At 42.6% G+C, this 19480-nt stretch overlaps 2 protein-coding genes across 5 annotated transcripts in view; both read right to left on the reverse strand.

Annotated features, from left to right (window-relative positions):
• The window catches only part of fbf1 (Fas binding factor 1), a 127445-nt gene extending 116643 nt beyond the window's left edge, over positions 1–10802 (reverse strand). Inside the window, exons 1-3 of one of the 4 annotated variants that reach the window (XM_078570799.1) lie at positions 10346–10391; positions 6463–6537; positions 6075–6227 (exon numbers count right to left, since the gene is read on the reverse strand). In XM_078570799.1, the coding sequence (XP_078426925.1) occupies positions 6075–6077 (3 nt within the window). In that variant the 5' untranslated portion in view covers positions 6078–6227; positions 6463–6537; positions 10346–10391. Of the gene's footprint in view, positions 1–6074; positions 6243–6462; positions 6538–10315; positions 10418–10542 lie in introns of those variants that run through there. The other 3 variants (XM_078570801.1, XM_078570802.1, XM_078570800.1) reach the window with 3 other exon arrangements.
• Positions 10803–16487: 5685 nt separating this feature from the next.
• Positions 16488–19480, reverse strand: part of pik3cg (phosphatidylinositol-4,5-bisphosphate 3-kinase, catalytic subunit gamma) — a 35848-nt gene continuing 32855 nt past the window's right edge. Inside the window, exon 11 of the mRNA XM_078570807.1 lies at positions 16488–18597. Coding sequence (XP_078426933.1) covers positions 18316–18597 — 282 coding nt within the window. The 3' untranslated portion in view covers positions 16488–18315. The remainder of the gene's footprint in view (positions 18598–19480) is intronic.

Consider the following 19480-nt stretch of genomic DNA (forward strand, 5'->3'; position numbering starts at 1 on the left):
GGCTTGACAGGGTAGATGCTGAGCAGATGTTTCCCCTTGTGGGGGAATCTAGAACTAGGGGCACAGTTTAAAAATAAGGGATCTCCCATTTAAAACTGAGATGAGGGGGATTTTTTTTTTTCTCAGAGTCTTTGGAATTCTCTTCCACAGAGAGCAATGGAGTCTGGGTGATTGAATATATTCAGGGCTGAGGTGGACAGATTTTTGATCTACAAGGAGATCAATAGAGTTAGCGATAAATAGATATGATTTGGTGGCGATTACTGAGACATGGTTACAGGGAGAACAGGTTTGGGAGTTGAATATCCAAGGGTACTCAGTGTTTCGGAAGGATAGGCAGGAAAGAAAAGGAGGTGCTGTAGCTTTGTTAGTAATGGAAGAGATCAGTACTATCGTGAGGAATGATATAGGCACTGGAGAACAAGACGTAGAGTCAGTCTGGGTATAAATAAGGAATAGCAAGGGAAAGAAGTCCCTGGTGGGAGTAATCTATAGGTCCCCAAACAGCAGTTTAGCAGTAGGGCACAGTATAAACCAGGAAATACTGGGAGCATGTAAGAAAGGCACAGCAATAATCATGGGTGATTTTAATATGCATATAGAATGGACTAATCAAATTGGCAAGGGTAGCCTTGAGGGAGAGTTCATAGAGTGTATTAGAGATTGTTTCTTGGAGCAATATGTTGTGGAACCAACCAGGGAGCAGGCTATTCTGGATTTGGTTTTGTATAATGAGATGGGATTAATTAATGATCTCATAGTAAAGGATCCTCTAAGGAAGAGTGATCATAGTATGCTAGAATTTCAAGTTCAGTTTGACAGCGAGAAACTTGAGTCCCACACTAGTGTTCTGGAGTTAAACAAAGGTAACTACATAGGTATGAGGGCAGATTTGGCCCCAGTGGACTGGGCAGGAAGACAACAAGGTAGGACAGTTGATGAACAGTGGCAGATATTTAAGGAGATATTCATTTCCTCCCAAGTAAAATATATCCCAATGAGGAAGAAAGATGGTAAGAGGGGGAAAAAGCATCCATGGCTAAGCAAGGAAGTTAAAGATTACTTAAAGGCAAAAACTAAGGCATACCAAGTTGCAAAGGTCAGTGGCAGGCTGGGAGATTGGGAAACTTTTAAAGATCAACAAAGGGTTACTAAAAAAATAATGAAAAGAGTAAAGGTAAACTATGAAAGAAAATTAGTGCAAAATGTAAAAACTGATAACAAAAGCTTCTACAAGTATATAAAAGGAAAGAGAGTAGCTAAAGTGAATGTTGGTCCCTTGGAGGATGAGACTGGGGAGTTAATAGTGGGGAACGCAGAAATGGCAGAGACGCTTAATCAATATTTTGCCTCAGTTTTCACAGTGGAGGACACTAATACCACCCCAATAGTAACAGGTAGTGCAGAGGATATAGAGGAGGAACAACTTAGAACAATCACCATCACTAGAGAAAAAGTACTGAGCAAACTATTGGGATTAAAGGGTGACAAGTCCCCAGGACCTGATGGCCTACATCCCACGGTCTTAAAGGAAGTGGCAGCGGAGATAGTGGATGCATTGGCTATAATATTCTAAAATTCCCTGGATTCTGGAAAGGTTCCAGTGGATTGGAAAAATAACGCCCTTATTCCAAAAGGGGGGGAGGCAGGAGGTGGGAAACTATAGACCAGTTAGTTTAACATCTGTCGTGGGAAATTGTTGGAATCCATTATTAAGAAAGTAGTAATGGGGCATTTGGAAAGACAAAACGCAATCCACGAGAGTCAGTATGGGTTTTATGAAGAGTAAATCATGTTTGACTAATTTGCTACAGTTCTTTGAAGATGTGACAAGCAAAGTGAATAATGGGGATCCTGTAGATGTAGTATATCTGGACTTCCAGAAGGCCTTTGATAAGGTGCCACACAAAAGATGAATACACAAGATAAGATCACACGGAGTTAGGGGTAATATATTAGCTTGGATAGAGGATTGGCTAACCAACAGAAAGCAGAGAGTCGGGATAAATGGGTCTTTTTCTTGATGGCAAGCTGTAACTAATCGGGTGCCACAGGGTTCTGTCCTTGGGCCCCAACTATTTACAATCTATATTAATGACTTGGATTCAGGAGTAGAAGGTACTATAGCTAAATTTGCAGATGATACCAAAATAGGTGGGAAAGTAAGTTGCAATGAAGAAATAAGAAACTTACAAATGGATATGGACAGGTTAGGTTAATGGGCCAAGGTCTGGCAGATGGAGTTTAACGTGGATAAGTGTGAGGTTATCCATTTTGGTCGGAAGAATAAAAAGGCGACTTATTATTTAAATGGAGAGAAACTTCAGAATATTTCAGTGCAGAGCGATCTGGATGTCCTCGTGCATGAATCACTGAAAACTAGTATGCAGGTTCAGCAGGTAATAAGGAAGGAAAATGGAATTTTGGCATTTATTGCTAAAGGAATAGAGCATAAAAATAGGGAAGTGTTGTTGCAACTGTACAAGGCATTGGTGAGACCGCACCTGGAGTACTGTGCACAGTTTTGGTCCCCTTACTTGAGGAAGGATATAGTTGCACTGGAGGCGGTTCAGAGAAGGTTCACTAGATTGATTCCAGAGATGTGGGGCTTGTCTTATAAGGAGTGATTGAGCAGTTCAGGCCTATACTCGCAAGAGTTTAGAAGGATGAGAGAAGATCTAATTGAGGTATATAAGATGCTAAAGGGGATAGACAAAGTAAGCATGGAGCGGATGTTTCCCCTTGTGGGGCATTCTAGAATGAGAGGCCATAGTTTTAGGCTAAGGGGTGGTAGATTTAAATCAGAGATGAGGAGGAATTACTTTTCTCAAAGGGTCATGAATCAGTGGAATTCACTTCCTCAGAATGCAGTGGATGCCGGGACGCTGAATAAATTTAAGGAGGAGATAGACAGATTGTTAATTAGTAATGGGTTGAAAGGTTATGGGGAGAGGGTGGGAAATTAGAGTTGAGGCCAAAATGAGATCAGCCATGATCGTAATGAATGGAGGGGCAGGCTCAAGAGGCTGAATTGCCTACTCCTGCTCCTAGTTCTTATGTTCTTAAGGGAGTCAAGGGCTATGGGGAGCAGGCAGGAAAGTGGAGTTAAGACCACAATGTTGTTAGGTATTTTAGAAATGTAACTTTTTAATTTTAACTGTTTTTATTTTTACGTTCTGTCTCTTTTCTCTCACCAACTTCCCTCAAATCTTTCTTTCCCGCTATCTTTCTGCACCTAATTTGATAGTGAATATGCCAATTCTAATTTACACTTCCTTCTCTGACCCTGCATTGTTCACTTCATAATCCTTCAATGTGATTGGCCTGTTCACTCAGGGGATGCCCTCTTTCCCTTGCTGAGGTGTTATCAGCTCGAGCTCTCAGCAAGTTGCTGTGCAAAAAATTTAAAAACCTAAACATGCACATGCAGCTCTAACTAATGGCAGAGGCCATTAGATTCAAATTATGACCCATTGCACTTGAAACCATTATAGAAGAATCAAGTCACATCAGCAAATAGGGAGATCAGTACAGGCAGAGAATCTAGCAAAAAACAAGAAAAATTAAATTATTTATGCAACATGGGTAGACAAGTGCTAAAGAAAATTAACACTAATAAATGATGATTGTGTAAATGTAGACTGAAAAACTGAATGATAAGTGGAAAATCATTGAAATTGAATTGACACACCGAGACTTGGATAAGGACTTGGAAGGGATATAAAGTCTGGACACAACTGTACAGGTCTGCAGAGGTTATGTCGCAGCTTTATTGTCACTATGCATACTGGAATATTGGGGTTGATTCTGGTCACCATGCTAAACTACATATGAAAATACTGGAGCACTGCAAAACTGATCCCAAGTGTAATGGGGAAGAGCTAAGAGAACAGATTAGAAAAGTACTAGCTTTAAAATCTAGAAATAAAGTGTTAATAGTGGGACCTTGTTGAAATATATTCATTATGAAATAGTACTGATAAAAATACTAGATTCATAAATAAACCCAGAACATTACTGCAAAGTATGCCTGGGAAGTAGGAGACGAGGACAGAAGTTTAAAATCAGTAGAAATTAAATTTAAAACAGTCACATTAGGAAAAACTTCTTTACTGTAAATGTTAAATGATTGGAATAATCTGACGGCAGTGCCCTGAAGAGAAAAGGTGTATTTTCATCTTGGGGACGGGGGTCAGGGGATTTTCCGACATCATGATCGTGCCTCCTGATAGTGTGGGCGAGCACTGTCAATCTTCACGGTGGGCTGGCAAGGACAGGCCAGAGTCGGGGCCGCCACATCTCGCAGCTAGCCCAAGGTAGAGATGGAGGTGGGCGGATGCCAAGGTGGTCAGGTTAAAAGGCCTGCCTCTGTTTGCTGGGACATCAGCGCAGCTCTAGACATGTGAGCCCCCCTAGCCCTCATAATCCTACGCCCTTCACCACCCCTCACGCGCCCCTATCCCCAATCACCCCAGATACCCCCTCACCCGCCATATCCACTCACCCAGTGTCCACTATATATAGAACTTACAAACCCTATAACATTGGGAAGTCATTGAGTGGCTCATAAATCTGTCAAAGTAAACAGTACTTCAAAAAGCACTTAAAAGATAATCCTCTCAACTGTTCATAAATCTGTCAATCTAACCAATCACATAGTACCTTTGACATCTGCATCAATAACCCCAGTGGAGCTAAATCCATTAGTGGGTTTGGAACTCAGCCAAGCATTCACAATGAGATTCTATTCAATGACAGCATAAACAACCCCTGCTGAGCTGAATCTATTAGTGCGTTTTGAACTCAGCCAAGCACTAATAATGAGATTCCATTGAACAACTATATCTGCAAAGCCTCCAAAGCTGAAACAATAAAGTCCCTGAAGTCAGTCAGAAGCTCAGCCATCTGTCAAAGCTTTGAAACAGCCAAACAGATGGCTGAACTGAAATTCAAAGAAAGTGAAAGTTCAGCCATCTGGCAAAGCTTTGAAACAGCCAAACAAATGGCTGAGCTGCAATTAAAGGAAAACATGAATGCAAAAGGAAAAACTGGCACAGGCAAAATGGAATTTCACTATTGTTAATACTCTACTGCATATGAAGACTTTTTCCCTTTCACAATGCTATTCAATTTAATGGTCACTTTTCAAAACAAATCACTATTTTAAAAATATATACAACTTACCAGAAAACATTTCATCATGAAATGTGAAGATGGCAACACCTGCCAAACAGTTCCCGCCTCCAAACCAGAGTTCCTCCATGGTTTACCACACCTCTGAACTGGTGTGAACCATATCGCCTTCAAAAGCCACCCGCGACTCCATGAAAATTGCCCAATTTTGCAATGAAGCTAGCAACATCAATATAGCTGGATGCAGGCTTGCAACTCGCCCCCTTATCATGTGCCAATCAAAATTGCTGGTGAATGAGGCGGTGGAGGTGGGGGGGATGGGGCGAGGAGAATCCCAAAATTTGCTTCCATCTGCCATTTTTAAAGGCTGCCTGATGCAGGTGAGCCCTGCGTCAGGACAGGAAAATATAACTGGCTACTACAATGGCAGTTATCTGGGAGTATTATGGGCCTCTGGCCTTTACCTGGGTGCTTATGAAACATTTCTTTATTTCAGGATAGATCTGAATCTTTTGCCAACACAGCTTGATTAAACTGTGTAAAGATAAATTTATTCTGCATCAGTTAATGTAGTAGCCTAGACTGCTGGATGGAACAGTGCAATGGAAACTTTACTCTCTATATGTATATAGCATGTATCATATTGCTCTGTATATAATCCGTGTTATAACTGACCTGGCTGTTACTCTGCATATAAACCGTGGTATACCTAACCTGGCCATTATTCTGCATATAAGCCATACTATACCTGACCTGGCTCTTACTCTGTATATAAGCCGTGCTATACCTGCCTAGTCGTATATACCTAAAGAACACATTTATCAGACCTTTAAAAGAGTACAAAAAAAATCTGAAAGTAAAAATCTACGTATGTATACTAAGGGACTATCATAGTGTTACCTTTCTTTCAACCCCGATGGAATAAACTGCTCCTCACTTACCATCTCTGATCACTTTTCAATTCAGGCTGCAGTAAGCACAATCAGCATCCTTGCCTAAACGTAGGATCAGAAACATGCATCAATCTTGACCGGAAGTTCAAGTTATGTTCTGCATTAGGTTATGAGAGATCTACCACTCTTCAAGGGCGAAGGCTGAAAGGAAAAGGGCTAAGTAAGGTACAATCATAACCAGTATAAAATAATAGCTATCTGGCAAATGCTGGGTTACTTTGGTAATACTGCAGTTACAATGTACAAGGTCCTAGTGGACCTAACATCAAATAACTGTCTATGAAACATATGCAATTGTTCTTAAAAATGATGAGTTTTTAAAAAAGAACGCAACATAATGTGGCTGCTAGCTATGTCACATTTCTAATGCACTTACCATCCCTTACCCTAGCTACTCATCAGGCATACGGATCTTGCAGTGATGGTACCTCATCAATCCATACTCAGCCTTCTGAAATGTGACAAGGATATTCCAATTCAGGAAGGTCAGCCACAGAGTGATTGAGTGACATTTTTATCCCTTAGTTGCATGCTGGTGGTAACATATAATCAAATCTATCTCAGAGGGCCAGTGATAGGTGGAGATTGCCAAAAGAAGTCATAGACAAAAGGGCAAAGAGGTGTTGACGGTGGTGATATTAGCTAAGAAATGTGCTAATAGGTTACATTAAGGGTAGAAAGCAGGACAAGCAATGTCCTGAGAGCATGTCCGTCCTTGGCCTGCTGCAATGTTCCAGTGAAGCTCAACGCAAACTGGAGGAACAGCACCTCATTTTCCGACTAGGCACTTTACAGCCTTCCAGATTGAATATTGAGTGCAACAATTTTAGATCATGAACTCTCTCCTCCACCCCCTTTCCGATCCCCCTTTTTCCCAATAATTTATATAGATTTTTCTTTTCCCACCTATTTCCATTATTTTTTAATGTATTTCCATCCATTGTTTTATCTCTACCTTTTAGCCTATTTCGATCCCTCCCCCCAACCCCACCCCCACTAGGGCTATCTGTACCTTGTTCGTCCTGCTTTCTACCCTTAATGTAACCTATTAGCACATTTCTTAGCTAATATCACCACCGTCAACACCTCTTTGTCCTTTTGTCTATGACATCTTTTGGCAATCTCCACCTATCACTGGCCCTCTATCCAGCTCTACTTGTCCCACCCCCCCCCTTAAACCAGCTTATATTTCACCTCTCTTCTATTTTTCCTTAGTTCTGTTGAACAGTCATACGGACTCGAAACGTTAACTGTGTTCCTCTCCGCAGATGCTGTCAGACCTGCTGAGATTTTCCAGGTTTTTTTTTGGATTTCCAGCATCCGCAGTTTTTTGCTTTTATCAAATCTATCTCGTTGCACATGACACTCCTGCTGCTTAATGGCGGGTGAGTTTGTCTCTACAACACTGCATTTTGGAAATTATTTAATGTTTGAAATTCTCTGAGGTGTCTCAACATTATGAGTGCTGTATTAAAGCAGCTACACAAGCAAGGGATACAATAACACATTTTAGGTTCAGACAATGAGTTTTTGAAGAGCAGTCGCTATTGTTCTGTGGGTAAACGCAGTAGCCAATTTATGCATGGCAAGAGCTCAAGAGCAGTTTTCTTAGGGACAAATGGCCACTGGGAGAACTCCCCAATCTCCCTCAAAAAACTGCCATAGGATCTTTAATGTCGACTTAAACAGTAAGAATGGGTTTTACATCTCAACCAAAAGGTGGCAATTTTCACAATGCAGCAGTCCTTCAGCATTGAAAAGTCAGCTAAGTTATGCACTCGAGTCCCAGAAAGCAGCAGGAACCAACATCGTCTGACTGCAGGGCGAGAGTGATACCACTACACCAAACTGATACTTTGGAATCATCTTGGGATTCTAAAACTTGTGGCAAGTTGCATCTTCAACCAATATTGTAGCACTGGAAATGGGCTATTCTTGAGCCCCATGCAAACAAAATGGTCAGCAGTGGTTCTGAAAAAAATGTTCGCTTAGATCACTGATTGCCTTGCATTTCTCTCTAATCTGTATATATTCACTTGTTGTGACCCTTTGCTTGTGCACAAACTAGTTGCTGCATTTGCCTACAAAACAACAACTACCATGCTTCAAAAGTGAGTCATTACTTGTGAATCACTTTAGGGCATCCAGAGGATTTGAAAGGTGCTCTTATTCTCAATGGGCACCAAAAACAGCTCTGCAACACAAAAGTGACAGCACTGATGCCAACTCAGAGCTGAAATCTGCTGTTCCACTGCCCCCTAGAAACGCATTTTATTATGGGCCTTTTCTCTTATAGACACATCCTGAGACACTGATCTTGGCTCAGTGGGTACCACTCTTGCATCTCCACCAGGAGGCTGAGTGTTCAAGTCCCACTCTAAGTCCAGACTAACACTTCCAATGCTGCACAGGGTTTGGTGGGGGGGGGGCCGCGGGGAGTGCTGCATTGTAAGAAATGTGACTTTAGAATCTTACAGCACAGGAGGAGGGCACTTAGCCCAGGGTGACCAACTCTTGCAGAAAAAGTGAAGGGCCACCCTGGCATGAGAGACTGTATGGGTGGGGGCAGGGAGGCTGCTACAAGAGCTGTGGGGGCAGGTGGGGGGCGGCTGTTGCAGGAGCTGCACACACGTGTAATTTTAAGGACATAATTACATGAAAAACAGTGCCTTGGCAGCATGCAACCCTGGACAGTGGCCTCAATACATCTTCCCTTCACCCCCCCCCCCGGCGGCATTTCGCAGGGATCGTTCCCTCCGGGTCACCCTGGTCCACTCCTCCATTACCCCCTACACCTCAAGCCCCTCCCACGGCACCTTCCCATGCAACCGCAGAAGGTGCAACACCTGCCCCTTTACTTCCCCCCTCCTCACCGTCCAAGGGCCCAAACACTCCTTTCAAGTGAAGCAGCATTTCACTTGCACTTCCCTCAATTTAGTCTACTGCATTCGTTGCTCCCAATGCGCTCTCCTCTACATTGGAGACACCAGACACAGATTGGGTGACCGCTTTGCAGAATACCTTCGGTCTGTCCGCAAGCATGACCCAGACCTCCCTGTCGCTTGCCATTTCAATACACCACCCTGCTCTCATGCCCACGTGTCCGTCCTTGGCCTGCTGCAATGTTCCAGTGAAGCTCAACGCAAACTGGAGGAACAGCACCTCATCTTCCGACTAGGCACTTTACAGCCTTCCAGACTTAATATTGAGTTCAACAACTTCAGATCATGAACTCTCTCCTCCATTCCCACCCCCTTTCTGATCCCCCCTTTTCCAATAGTTTATCATTTTTTATTTTTTTATATATATATATATTTTTCTTTTCCCACCTGTTTCCATTATTTTTAAATGTATTTCCATCCATTGTTTTATCTCTACCATTTAGCCTATTTCGATCCCTTCCCCCCACCCCTCCAGGGCTATCTGTCACTTGCTCGTCCTGCTTTCTACCCTTAATGTCATCATTAGCACATTCCTTTAGCTAATATCACCACCGTCAACACCCTTTTGTCCTTTTGTCTATGACATCTTTGGCAATCTCTTCTTTGCCTCCACCTATCACTGGCCCTCTATCCAGCTCTACCTGTCCCACCCCCCCCCCCCCCCCTCCTTAAACCAGCTTATATTTCACCTCATTTCTTAGTTCTGATGAAGGGTCATACGGACTCGAAACGTTAACTGTGTTCCTCTCCGCAGATGCTGTCAGACCTGCTGAGCTTGTCCAGCTATTTTTGTTTTTGGCCTCAAATACAGGTCTATCCAGTAAAATAAGGGATGGTTGGTCACCCTGGGTCCATTGTGCCTAAGGCAGCTCTTTGACAGAACGTTACAATTATTTCCACTCACTCCACAATTTTCCCACAGTTTGGCCAATGCTTTTTCCCTTTCAAGTATAAATCCTCTTCCCTTTCGAAAGTTTTGGATGAAACATTAAACCAAGGCCCCATAGGCTTTCCCAGATGGACACACAAGATCCCATGGCCTCTATTTCGAAGAGGAGAAGGGGAGCTCTCCCTTATGTCCCGGCCAATACTTATTCCTCAACTAACACCTCTAAAAATCAGGTTAGCGTGTGTGAGATCTTGCTGTGCCACAGTTGACAACAACAGACATTGGCTGTAAAGCACATGGAGGATCCAGAGATTGTGAAGTTATTCTATCTCTGGCAGTACAATGTTACCAGGCAGGCAACACTTGTGCATCATTAAATTGCAAAGACCATCTCCCACCCTGACCCGGAGTGAAAGCCGCCTCCTCACCTCTCCTGGTGCCGTGCTGGCGTCACTCCGTCACTAACTGCCCTTGGCAACAGGAATACATCCGGGGCATCCACTGCTCGGTGATCCTGCCTCACAAACCGACCCCGCCCCCGCGCCCCGCCCCCTTAATCCCGGCCGCGCCCCCAAAACACAACCCCGCCCCTCAACCGCAGCCCGAAAATTATGCATGCGCTAACCGTTAATAACATAAAGCTAATGAATCTTCTACGTGTCTGTCCCCTCCTCGGTTACCGTTAGAATTGTCTCCACTGGTGCTGGAAACACCTCAGTTTGAAGCAGGATTGAAAATCCAGCTGTTGACCTGGACGGCTTGTTACCATGGATACATTATCAAGGCTAGAAGAACCTACCAGAGTGTCGCCGGTAAACTTTCATGCGAAACACAAAAATAGTGTAATTCAGCGAAGGGCAGTGAAGAATTTTGATTAAAAATATCGTTTTATCGACACTTCCCAGTAGGCACTGCTGCAAGGCGATGAGCTTGCGAGGGATTATCTGGCGCATGGCATTATGGGAGTTGTAGTCCTTTTAGAATCTTAGAATGGTTGCAGCACAGAAGACCATTCGGTCCCTCATGCCTGTGCTGGCTGTCTGCAAGAACAACGCAGTTTGTCCCATTCCCCTGCAAATCGCTTCCCTTAATTTAATTATTTAATTCCTTTTTGAAATTAAGCCACTATTGAACTTGCCTCCACCACACTTTCACAGTGCAGAAGGAGGCCATTCAGCCCATCGAGTCTACACTCGCTCTCTAAAACCTAGTGCCATCCCCTGCCTTATCCCCATAACATTGCACATTCTTTCTTTTCAGGTAGCAATCGAATTCCCTTTTGAATACCTCGATCGAGCTTGCCTCCACCACCCTTTCAGGAAGTTTGTGCCAGACTTCAACAACCCTCTGGGTAAAAATCTTTTTCCTTATATCACACTTACTCCTTTTGCCAATTGTTTTGAATCTGTGCCCTCTCGTCCTTTCAGTGTCACCCCCACTTGCCATGTTGCTGCAGCTGCTCCCATCTCTTTAGGGAATTGCTGGTCCGCACACTTAGCTCCTCCCCATTTAACTCCTAATCCTTGTATCCTGAGCCTAACTTTATATCCTAACCTGAGCCCCGATCTCATGACCAAGTGTTCATTCTCTTTTCCCCATTCCCCTCTTTCCCCAAACCTCAATTTGCAAAGAGTCATTATTACACCACAGAAGGAAACCATTCAGCCCATCAAGTTTATGCTGGGTCTTGGCAAAGCAATCCAGTTATTCCCATTCCCCTGTTCGATCCCCGTAGCCCTCCAAATTTATTTCACTCAAGATCCTATCCAATTTGCTTTTGAGATCATTGATTGCCTTAATTTGCACTGCTCTCGTGAGCAGCAAGTTCCAAGTCATTACCACTCACTGTGTAAAAAAAGTTCATCCCCACATTCTCCCCTCCGCCCACCTCTTGCTCAAAACCTTAAACCTGTGTCCCCCAGTCCTTGTACTATCAACCAATGAAACAGCTTTTCTTTCTCTACCTTATCTAAACCTGTCATAATCTTGTATACCTCTGTCAATTCTCCCCTGAATCTCCTTTGCTCCAAGGAGAACAACCCCAGCTTCTCCAACCTAACCTTGTAACTAAAGTTACATCCCTAGTCTCATCCCTAAAACCATTCTGGTAAATCTCCTCTGCACCCTCTCAAGTACCCTCACGTCCTTCCTAAAGTGTGGTGACCAAAATTGGTCACAACATTCTAGTTATGGACTAACCAGTGTTTTATACAAGTTCAGCATAACTTAAGATCATAAGAAATAGGAGCAGGAGTCGGCCATTCAGTCCAACAAGCCTGCTCCACTATTCAATAAGATCATGGCTGATCTAATTGTGGCCTTAAGATCACTATCTTATCTGTCCCCCATAACCCTTTTACACCCTGTTTAACTCAGCCTTGAAAATATTCAATGGTTCAGCGTCCACTGGTCTCTGTGGAAAATAATTCCAAAAATAACGACCCTCTGAGAGAAGAAATTCCTCCTAATCTCTGTCTTAAATGGGAGACCCCTTATCTTTAAGTTGTGCTCCTAGTTCCAAATTGCCCCATGAGAAGGAACATCCTCTCAGCCTACTCTATCAAGCCCTGCTGTTATACTCAATATCTCTTTCTATGAAGTCTAAGATACCCTATGTTTTGCTAACTATTCTCTCAATATGCCTTGTTACCTTCAAAAATCAATGCACATGAATCCCCAGGTTGTCTCTGTCCCCGAACACACTTTAGAATTGTACCATTAAGCCTACATTGCCCTTTGTATCAAAATTCATCACCTCACACCTCTTTGTATTAAATTCCATCTGCCACTTGTTTGCCAATTCTGCTAGTCTACCTATGTTCTGTTGCAGTTGATTTACCATAAGACCACAAGACATAGGAGCAGTAGTAGGCCATTTGGCCCATCGAGTCTGCTCCGCCATTCAATGAGATCTGATAATCCTCAATTCCACTTTCCTGCCTTTTCCTCATAACCCTTGATTCCCTTACTGATTAAAAATCTGTCAGCCTTGAATATACTTAACAACCCAGCCTCTACAGCCCTCTGTCGTAAAGAATTCCACAGATTGACTACCCTCTGAGAGAAGAATTTCTCCTCATCTCTGTTTTAAGTGGGCACTCCCTTACTCTGAGATTATGCCCTCTGGTCCTGGACTCTCCCAGTAGGGGAAACAACCTCTCAGCATCTACCCTGTCAAGCCCCCTAAGAATCTTATATGTTTCAATAAGGTTGCCTCTCATTCTTCTAAACTCCAATGAGTACAGGCCCAACCAACTCAACCTCTCCTCATAAGAAAATCCCTCCATCCCTGGGATCGACCTAGTGAACCTCCTCTGGACTGCCTCCAATGCCAGTCTGTCTTCCCTTAGATAAGGGGACCAAAACTGTTCAGTATTCTAGATGTGGTCTAACTAGTGCCTTGTATAGTTTTAGCATGACTTCCTTATTTTTATACTCCATTCCCTTTGAAATAAAGTTCAACATTCCATTTGCCTTACCTATCACCTGCTGAACTTGTATGCTAGAAGTACCCCCAAAACCCTCTGTGCTGCAGCTTTCTTCAGTCTTTCTCCATTTAAATAATATTCAGCTCCTCTATTCTTCCTGCCAAAGTGTATAACCTCACACTTTCCCACATTATATTCCATCTGCCATGTTTTCGCCCACTCACTTAACCTGTCTATATCCCTCTGAAGACTCCTTGTGTCATCCTCACCTTGCCTTCCCACCTATTTTTGTGTCATCCGCAAACTGGGCGATAGTACATTCATTTCCCTCATCCAAGTCATTAATGTATATTGTAAATGATTGTGGCACTCCATTAGTTACAGGTTGCCATCCTGAAAATGCCCCCCCCGTATCTCAACTTTCTGCCTTCTATTAGTTAGCCAGCCTTCTATCCATGCTAATATACTACCCCCAACACATGGGCTCTTATCTTACTAAGTAGTCTTATGTGCGGTACCTTGTTGAATGCCTTTTGGAAATCCAAATATATTACATCTACTGGTTCTCCTTTATCTATCCTGCTTGTTACTTCCTCAAAGAGTTCTAATAATTTGTCAGGCATGATTTCCCCTTCATAAAGCCATCCTGACTCTGCTTGATTAGATTATGCATTTCTAAATGCTCTGCTATTACATCCTAGCATTGCTATCATCTTCACTGTCTGAAGCACTTCCAAGTTTAAGACAAAGCATTCCAGATCCTAACTACTTGCTATGTAAAAATGTTTTCCCCCATGTCGCCTTTCATTCTTTTGCTATTCAGCTTAAATTGGTGTCCTCTGGTTCTTAATTTTTATGCAAATGGAACAGTTTCTACCTATTTATTCTATCCAGACCCCTTCTGTTCTTTCAACAGCTCTTTCAAGTCTCCTCTCAGCCTTCTCTTCAAGTAGAACGGCCCCAGCTTCTCTAACCTACCCACACAACTGAAGTCCTTCATCCCTGTGATCATTCTCTCAAATCTTTTCTAACCCCCAGGGTCTGTAAAACAGGAAATTAAGCTCCAGTGCACTGCATTACGATGCCCTCCCCTGCCCCCCCCCCACAGCCCACAACCCACCAACCCACTTCCACAAATTGAAAGCGGTAACCAAATGAAGCGGCTTACGTAAGAACATAAGAGGTAAGAGCAGGAGTAGGCCATTCGGCCCCTTGAACTTGCTGCATCGTTCAATAAGATCATGGCTGATCTGATTGTGACCTTAAATCCACTTTCCCCCCGATCCCCAAACCAGTGTTTTATAAAGATTCACCACAATTTCCTTGCTACTTTATTTTTGTATCACCCTCAACCTGTGCCTTTATTTATAAAATGCAGGATCCCATCTGCCTTATTAACTGCTTTCTCAACCCGTCCTGCCACCTTCAACAATTTGTGCACATATATCCCCAAGTCTCTCTGTAAATTCACCCCCCCTTTAGAATTGCACCCTTTATTTTGTCTCTCCATGTTGCCTTACTACCACATGTATCACTTCCCTGCGTTAAATTTCACCTGCCATGTGTCCATCCATTCCACCAGCCTGTCTATGTCCTCTTGAAGTCTGTTCTCCTCACAGTTCACAGTACTTTCAAGTTTCGTGTCATCTGCGAATTTAGAAATTGTGTCCTGCACACCCAAGTCTAGGCCATTAATATGGATCAATAAAAACAGTGGTACTAACCCTGACCTTGGGAAACCCCACAATATACATCCTCAAGTCCAAAAAACCATTCATCACTACTGTGTTTCGCATCACGCAACCAACTTCATATCTGTGTTGCCACTGTTCCTTTTTATTCCATGGACTTTAACTTTGCTGACAAGCCGGATAATTTGGCCTGTTGGAAGTCCACGTAACCTCACATCAACCGCATTACCCTTATCAAGCCTCTCTGTTACCTCATCAAAAAAATTCAATCAAGTTAACCAAACATGGTTTGTATTTCACAAATCTGTCCTGGCTTTCCTTAATTTATCCACACTTGTCCAACTGACTGTTAATTTTGTCCCGGATTATCATTTCTAAAATCTTTCCCATCACCGAAGTTAAACTGACTGCTCTGTAGTTACTGGGTTTATCTTTACACCAACCCTGTATCTGCCTCCAGAGATCTGTGGACATGCATTCCAAGGTCCTTCTGTTCCTTTACACTTCTCAGTATCCTACCGTTCATTGCATATTCCCTTGCCTTGTTTGCTCTCCTTAAATTCATTATTTCACACTTCTCTGAATTGGATTCTATTTGCAGCTTTTCTGCTGACTTGACCAGTCCATTGATACCTCTCTCTAGTCTATAGCTTCCTTCCTCACCATCAACCACATGGTCAATTTTTGTATCATCTGTAAACTTCTTAATCCCTACATTTAAGTCTAAATCATTGATATGTATCACGAAAGGTGTTGGCAAGACAAGATGATCCTGAGGAGATCACACATCAGAATAAAAGACAATTGCTCCACATGGATGCTCAGCAAATCTCATTAAAGTGATCAGACAGACAACGAATACACATTTCCTGAATCTGTCTACTTGCCACAGATCCTTACAAAATAATAAAAGATTTATGGGATGTCCCAAAGGGCTTTACAGTCAATGAAATGCTTTTTGAAGTGTAGTTGTAATGTCAGAAACGTGGCTGCCAATGTCCCACAAACAACGATGAAATAAATAATCAGATATGATTTTTAGTGAAACAAAAACAAAAACAAAAATACCTGGAAAAACTCAGCAGGTCTGACAGCATCTGCGGAGAGGGATACAGTTGACGTTTCGAGTCCGTATTTTTAGTTTTAGTGATATTGATTGATATTGGCCAGAACATCAGGGAGAATTCTTCTTTGAACTAGTACCTTGAGATCTTTTACATTCACCCGAAGGGGGCAGATGGGGCCTTGGTTTAGCATCTCATCCACAAACCAGGAATGTACATCAGAAGTGGCGAGCAGACAGAATCAGCAGAAAATCAGGTACTGCCTTGGATTTCCTGTAATGCTTTCCCAGAGGATGAGCACCTGATATGTGAGCGGGCATTAATAAAATTCAACCTGCAATATTTTCCACACAGCTTTACAAGGAAGTGAGAAAACGCACCAGCAGATTGCGCATAACTGTTCAATGTAATAGATTTCATTGTTTACATTATGTCTTTTATTGGTGCAAAGCAATCCAATATATTGTTTGGCAGCTTTATTCAATAAAGCTACTTTTATTTTAGATTCAAACATGTTGCAGCTCACACGTACATTAGCATAATTATTCAAGTGAGATCAGTGTTTGTATTTAATTTCTTAAAGAGTCTCACTAGACATAACTGAATTTTACTCCAGAATGAGACTTCGTGATAGGAGAAAACCAGTTATCATGCTACCCGATCCTAGACAAACAAGGCCCTAAATTATTGATGGAATTTTCCACTGTACTTAAAATTTTAAATTGAAGCATGCAGCAGCTGACTGTGGCTGGGTGGAGAAAATGAAAAAAAACTATTAATGCCCCTATGATCTTTCTGCTGAGTTGCTCCCAGCAGAGTCCTGGAGATTAATGTTCAATTCCTAAAGACGCCAGGACAATCCTGGAGGGTTGGCAACACTGCTGGGTCTTATCTCTTCATAATTTTAAACACCTCTATCAAATCATATACACACAGCACCTTTCCTCTCTTTATCACCTTCAAAATATTGTTCACATCCTTCTGAACAATTTTACAAATGATTGCTAGAAATAATCTGCTGGACTTTTCTCAGGGGTTTCTCATCTTCTGATGTAACTTTGGAAACTTTGTTTATGCGCAAACCTCCATCAGAATTAAGGCAGTGAAGCAGAAGTCCCAAGGAAGTTCCAAAGAATGGATTGGATGACAACAGTACAGAATGATCTCTCAGGCAAGGTACCAGAGTCAGGCATTAGAGTATTAAAAAGATAGCTGGACAGTGAGCAGTGTGAGTTAGAGTACAAGGGGATCATGCACCAATGGGCCAAATAGCCTCAGTTTTTGAGAGGTGAATGGAGGCCCCACGAAACCTGCAAGTCTGCCATTATATTGGGTTTAGTGCTGATGCAGTCGACAGAACCTCCAAAGTTAAACTGGCAAGTTATTCACCAAGGCCACAAAGACGCAATAACAACGGGTGGCCAGTGGCTGCAACAGAGTTGTGCCCAGCACACCCAATGTAAAACAAAAACAGAATTACCTGGAAAAACTCAGCAGGTCTGGCAGCATCGGCGGAGAAGAAAAGAGTCCTCATGACCCTTCGGCAGAACTTTTACACCCAATGTAAAAGCTGCTTAAAGTAGAAATTGGGCAATTGTCACTATAGGCACCATTCAATGCAATGGGGTTTCCATAGTGATAGTAAATTTGGTGAGAAAGAGGAGGAAAGGGAGCAGCAAGCATTTTAAATGTTCATCTACTGATGGGAGTCGGAAGTCAATTGAATTTTGAGCCATGTCTGAGTCATTGAGATTTCTGTTTCTTTGTGGAAATCAATGGAGAACAGTTGGCTTTACTCTGAGCACCTAAGCCAACAACAAGCAGCTTGCAGTCTTTGACATTGTCATTCTATTTTCTAAACTCGGCAAAAGTCCAGCCTGTTTATGTCAAAATCACCACAGGCTCCAGCAATTGAACAATCCCTTTGGCTGAAGGGTAAGCTTACTTTTGCCTGTTGTTGAAAGCAGAGATCGATTCAACCTTTCATATCTTTGAACTATATTGTGCTTCAGTGTTGTTGCTGTTTGTTTTTTGCATACAGTAATGCATTTCAAGCTTGGTTGATGCTCAACATTGAAAAGCTAAGTTCTGGCCTAACCTGAGCAAGCAAACTGCACTGGGATTAGGCTAGATTCTGGAGAGAGCTGCGCACCATTCCCAGTTTGAGGACATACGTTGCACGTATCCTTCCCCTGTATTTTGCCAATTTGAGCAGCTATGCAGAGTGTTTCTCAACCCCCTGTTTTATCCCAAGCACAAGGTGGAGGAACCAGTTGAACTGGACGGTCCAGCCCTTGTCCCGGCAGATCTCGATCTGGTCCAGAAAGTGCTTCTTGGCTTCTTCTTCATTCTTGCCAACAGTAAGTGTCTCACGAATATATTCAATATCTTCTTTGCTGGTTAGTTGTGGCATCCCTGTCATTACCATCATGGAGAAGAGTATAATCAGCAGGTTGGTGTGGTGGCGGAGTGCAAGGTAGGCCTTGACACAGATATCCTGTGGGAAGAAATTATATATGGCATCTGTTTTCTCTTTCATCAAAGCTATATTAAACAGAAACTTCACTCAGTCAGACACAGCACAATGTAGCAAGCCTGTGTCTTAATTGCCATGCACATATAGTAGGCATAGACCCGAATCCAGACAGTCAGTTCTTGGATTTAAATAAAAATCAGCAGGATTTAACATGTAGTGTTTAGTGGGGCTGACATTTTGTCCCCCATTTATTTTGTACAAAGATATAGAAGCTGACAGGTAATCAATTTGGGTTCATCTCTTCAATCCCACACATATTGAGCTCCCAACCTGTGTTCATCTATTGAATAGTGACAAAGCAGCATAGCAAAAGAAAACCAAACTGGATTGATGTCCTGTACTGTGAGCAGCAGTTTGCCCAGCAATAGAGACTGGAAGCTGGGTTTTTGCCAGTCTTTTCAAACTACTTTGTGTGTTAGTAAACTTCACACATCCGTCACTTGACAGAACGTTGAATTTAAAACTCATTCATAGATGCTTCTGCTGTGTTGTTAGATGGGATGGTTACATATCTTGGATAAGCTTTGTATTTACTAAATGTACCAATAATATATCTGTACCTTCCTGTCCAATAAATTCTACAAAGCCCCACCCTCCACACTTGGGAATGCAATGTGCAGCAACAACAACATGCATTTTTTTAGCACCTTCAGTGTAGTAAACATCCAGAGACGCTTCATAGGTGCACTTTCAGATAAAATTTGATGCTGAGACTTATAAAAGATAGGCGAACAAAAACTTAGTGAAACTGGTAGGTTTTAAGGAGCGTCTTAAATGAGGGAAGAGAAGGGGAGAGATTTAGAGAGGAATTCCAGAGCCTAGGGCCTTGAAGGCTGAAGGCACG

The sequence above is a fragment of the Cetorhinus maximus genome, chromosome 24, assembly GCF_964194155.1.
Source record: "Cetorhinus maximus chromosome 24, sCetMax3.hap1.1, whole genome shotgun sequence".
Lineage (NCBI taxonomy): Eukaryota > Metazoa > Chordata > Chondrichthyes > Lamniformes > Cetorhinidae > Cetorhinus > Cetorhinus maximus.